This window comes from Anneissia japonica, unplaced genomic scaffold (assembly GCF_011630105.1).
Source record: "Anneissia japonica isolate Jap-2015-1 unplaced genomic scaffold, ASM1163010v1 scaffold2994_len2133135_cov197, whole genome shotgun sequence".
NCBI classification, from domain to species: Eukaryota; Metazoa; Echinodermata; class Crinoidea; order Comatulida; family Comatulidae; genus Anneissia; species Anneissia japonica.
Genome location: NW_022728550.1, coordinates 1,026,958 through 1,031,278, shown reverse-complemented (window position 1 = coordinate 1,031,278; position 4,321 = coordinate 1,026,958). Strand labels below are relative to the sequence as shown.

The window sequence follows — 4,321 nt, the reverse complement described above, 5'->3', positions numbered from 1 at the left end:
CTACCCTACTCGATTTTATTATAGAGACAAGACTGGCTTAAATACTATATTATTTAACTGGTTATTGGTATTAATGTTATCCGTTGAAAACTAGCCTTGGCAAAGGACTAAAAAGAAAGGTCCAGGGATGGTAACTTTGAAAATATTGATAATTTATTAATAAATTTTAATCATACAGATAATTGAATGTGTCATCTGCTCTGATATTTTTAATTACTTCTTCTAGGCCCTATAACATTTTTAATAGTATTTAGATATTTACACTGATAATAATAATAATAACCTAAAGTTTTCAAAATTTAAAAAAAATGGAGAAAAAAAGGAAAATTATACAAGGATAAAAGGATACAATAAGTGATAGTGATAATAATAATAATAATAATAATAATAATAATATTAGTAATAATAAAAATAATAATAATGATAATAATATTAATAACAAAATGTCATAATAACAATAGTTATAATAATAAAATTAATAAAGATAATAATAATGATAATATTAATATAAGTAATATGAATAACAATAATAACAATAACAGAACAATAATAATAGTATATATAAAAGTATATACTAAAAATAAATAATAATATAAGACTCAATACACTTTGTGAATGTATTACAATTCCCTATTTTAATTTATTCTTATTCATATTTAGTTACAGTAGGGAGGAAAGACAGCTACATGTATAAACTTAAATTTTATGAATGTAAATACAGTCATAGGCCTATATAATAAAAATCAACAAATATGTTGTTGTTAACATTAATTTCGTATAGGGCCTATATTAATGCTTGTGGTACACCACGTATATAGTTCTTAACAGAACTGTTGTTTGTTGAGAATGCTTCTTTAGGATGAAGACGATTGAAGCAACTCAATATAAACGTCGAGGCATTCTCAACAAACAACAGTTCTTTTCAGAACTATCTAAAACGTGGGGTACCGCAAGCATTAATGTATTATTACTTTCCCATGCAAACCTTCAAACAATATTAATTTCGTCCTTTTCAATCCTTTTGATTAGAAAAGAACTCAATTAACTGAAAACCTCACATATTACCTGGGTTACCAAGACAATTTTTAGACCTACAGGCCAATAACGTTACGTAGGCCTACATGGATCAAGTCAAAAGAACAATTTCCTGAGGGCTATTTCAGTTTATAATTTGAGGTGGATTGACTTTAGTGACGCTCTTCATATCATATTCCCCAATCTTCTACATTCCAGGTACTGGTCAATCCCAACACACACTGTCTGGTCAAACAATAATATCTCGCATCTCGTTTTATGCACGGTTTTAAAAAAATATAATTAATCAATATCAATGCCAAATATTTCATAGGCCCTACTGCTTGGCCAACACTCATACTTCATTAAACATTAGCATTCCCTGGCTTGGCTCAAAACTTAACATTTACAGTAATTACCAAATTAAGCTTTAAAATGTACTTACTCGTAAACGTACAATCGCTGAGCAATGCTCCACTGTCTGTCCTCTCGTGTCGTCATTTTCGTAGTAAATATAATACACTTAAGAAAATGTACTTTTCTTGAGTCAGTGCATTGTTATAGTAAAGTCAAACATCTTGCTTACCGTTCACAGTATTGCTAAATGTGGATGTAAACAACATAACAATACTGCACAGGTTGTATCTAAAAATAGAAACAAATCTATACTAGTTTTTGGTCGGGAATTTCCAATTTTGTCTCATCACAAGAATTAATTTGGATGACACATTTATTACATAATATATGTTTTAATTCGTATCATTAGTGTTTGTTGCTGCAATACAATAAAGTTCTAGGTTGGGAATTTCCAATTTTATCTCATCACAAGAAGAATTATTTTGGATGACATGTTAATTTTACAATAGGCCTATATATATGGACGTCTTATTAAAATTGTCATCCATGTTTGTAAAGTGGTGTATCATTCCAAGTTTGTAATATGTTCAAATATATTTTCTTGTTAATATTGGCTCTTAATTTTATTCCTATACGGTACAATAAATGTAAGATAAATTTAAATTTACATCTTTACATTCTCGAGACCTAGAGTCATGGTTTACACTTTTGCAGATTCAAGAGTCAATACATTATGGATGAGTACAATCTGTCTCTTATACACATCTAGATGTGTATAAGAGACAGTATATATATAGCACTAGAGCTCCTAGTAAGTGTACCAATCGTATACCAAGAGCATGTTACCAGCACAATATGTAGGCATCGACTTAAGCGACAAAGCCTGAGCATGCATGCTTAATTTGCTAGTTGTTCTATGCAGGCCTAAGCACTTGAAAACATTAATGTTCGAACTGTTGTTTGAGTACCCACCATATCAAAATTGACTAAGATCTCCTGTCGATGATTACGAATCCTTGACACCAGACTTTAATTTCTTAGTCTTTGAATATTAGATCTTCGTAACAACATCACAATATCATGACAATGGTTTTTGTGTTTTCTTACACAAATTTATTTATAAAATTATCCATATCATTGTGCATTGTGCTGTCGTTTCGTTTTCAGGAAACGCTAGTTGGGGTTTTCCCATTCCTAATCTATAATGCGCAAGACTGTTAATATATATTATGGATTGTACCATTTGTAAATGGGTATGTCAGGAAAAAATGGTTCGGGGCCAAAATCGGTCCGCTGGACCGATTGTGGCTGTAAAATTACCTGCCAAATGTAGGGCCTAATCCACCGTAAACCAAAATCGGTCCGGCATCTATTTAGTAGTTATAACTTGTATTCTATAACGTTGTTTATTTCTTTTTAATCAAATGATAGATGATATCTTATCTCTCATTATACTGTATAATAGACCCAGAGGTGACGGATCTAGGGGGTGCTGTGTTATGGAGAGTAATGTGTGACCTGAAATGGTCTGCAGTCAGTTGGTTGTTACCAGGCGCCAGTGATGTTGGAGTATATAGTACAGCAATATGAAACTATAGGCCTAACGAATGAATAAAGTTCGGAGTTTGTCGGGTATAGTGAAATGATTATTTCACATTTTAAGTGCTCCCTAAATTCATAAGTGTAAGCTAAATTACGGTGATTAATTTAATTTAATTAGCGAAGATATGGAGACAATTATTTCGAATCCCTCTTTCCAAGAGGGGATGCAAATGCTTTGTGAAAATGAGTACACCGCGGTACTCATTTTTACAAAGAAATACACACAACTGGTTAGCTAACAATTATGTCAATGTTACATGAACACCTGGGAAGGAAGGTGCAATCACGTTGTTACCTAGCAAACGTCTGTACTGTATGGGGGAGGGGTTGCTGATGTACTGTGTAGCGGGGACGATGAGGCATAAGACTAGACCTAGGCCTAACTAAGACAGTGGAATTATATGTGATAGAAAGTACACTTTCGGAAGAAATAAATTAAAATAAGAAAAAAAAATAATTAAGAATAATTCATTTGCAGAGGTACCTTATTTAAGTATTATACAATGCTAACAATGCGGCTCTTGTAGCCCTGGCTTGAGCAAGGCATGCAAAGCAGTGGTGTTTGTTTATCCATGAAAAAAGCACGCCGGGAAAGTTTGCCTTACCAGGAAAAGGTGACGTATCTAGCTTATGACGTATGCATGCTAACTAATCAGGGGCGGATTTAGGGGGGGGGCGGCCCGGCCCCGCCCCCCCCCCTTTTTGGAAGGTAAAAAAAAAAGAGAAAAAAGAAAGAAAGAAAAAAAAATAAAAAATTGATCTAAAGAAAATTGATTTAAAGAAATCATTATTCTAATCTAACTTCTGATATTAAATTAATCAATTACCTTATACACATCTAGATGTGTATAAGAGACAGTTGTTGTCTCGATCGGCCCAAATTTCTGCCCCCCCCCCCTTTTTGGACATTTGTGGATCCGCCCCTGCTAATGTGCGTGTGACGTCACCAAAAAATGAATAATTTCTATTATAACCAAAATATTAATAACTACAAAGTTTCTGAGCGTAAATTCCCTTAATATGAATGAAAGGTTGCTCAATCTCCCTGCCATACAAATTACAGCTCCCACTGACGTCTCAGTAGAGAAATACGGGTAGCTGAAGTTTTTCTCGCAAATCTGACTACAAAACCATATCCAAATTTCACGTTCCACTTTTGACCCTGAGTTGTGCTTCGCACTCGCCGCTGAAAATAATGCATGTTGTGTGTATGCCTAGGAAATCCATTATCAGATGGGTTTGGTAAAACACGTCCTCGAAAGCTAATACGACTCATTTTGTCACTGGAGAAGCATAAATTACTTTCCTCCACTGCACGGGATAAACAGTCATACCCTACGAACAGCAG

At 33.5% G+C, this 4,321-nt stretch overlaps 1 protein-coding gene across 1 annotated transcript in view; it reads right to left on the bottom strand.

The window, feature by feature from the left end:
* The window catches only part of LOC117114260, a 30,889-nt gene extending 28,312 nt beyond the window's left edge, over nt 1-2,577 (bottom strand). The window contains exons 1-2 of the mRNA XM_033257865.1: nt 2,344-2,577; nt 1,460-1,659 (exon numbers count right to left, since the gene is read on the bottom strand). Coding sequence (XP_033113756.1) covers nt 1,460-1,515 — 56 coding nt within the window. The 5' untranslated portion in view covers nt 1,516-1,659; nt 2,344-2,577. The remainder of the gene's footprint in view (nt 1-1,459; nt 1,660-2,343) is intronic.
* Nucleotides 2,578-4,321: the final 1,744 nt, after the last annotated feature.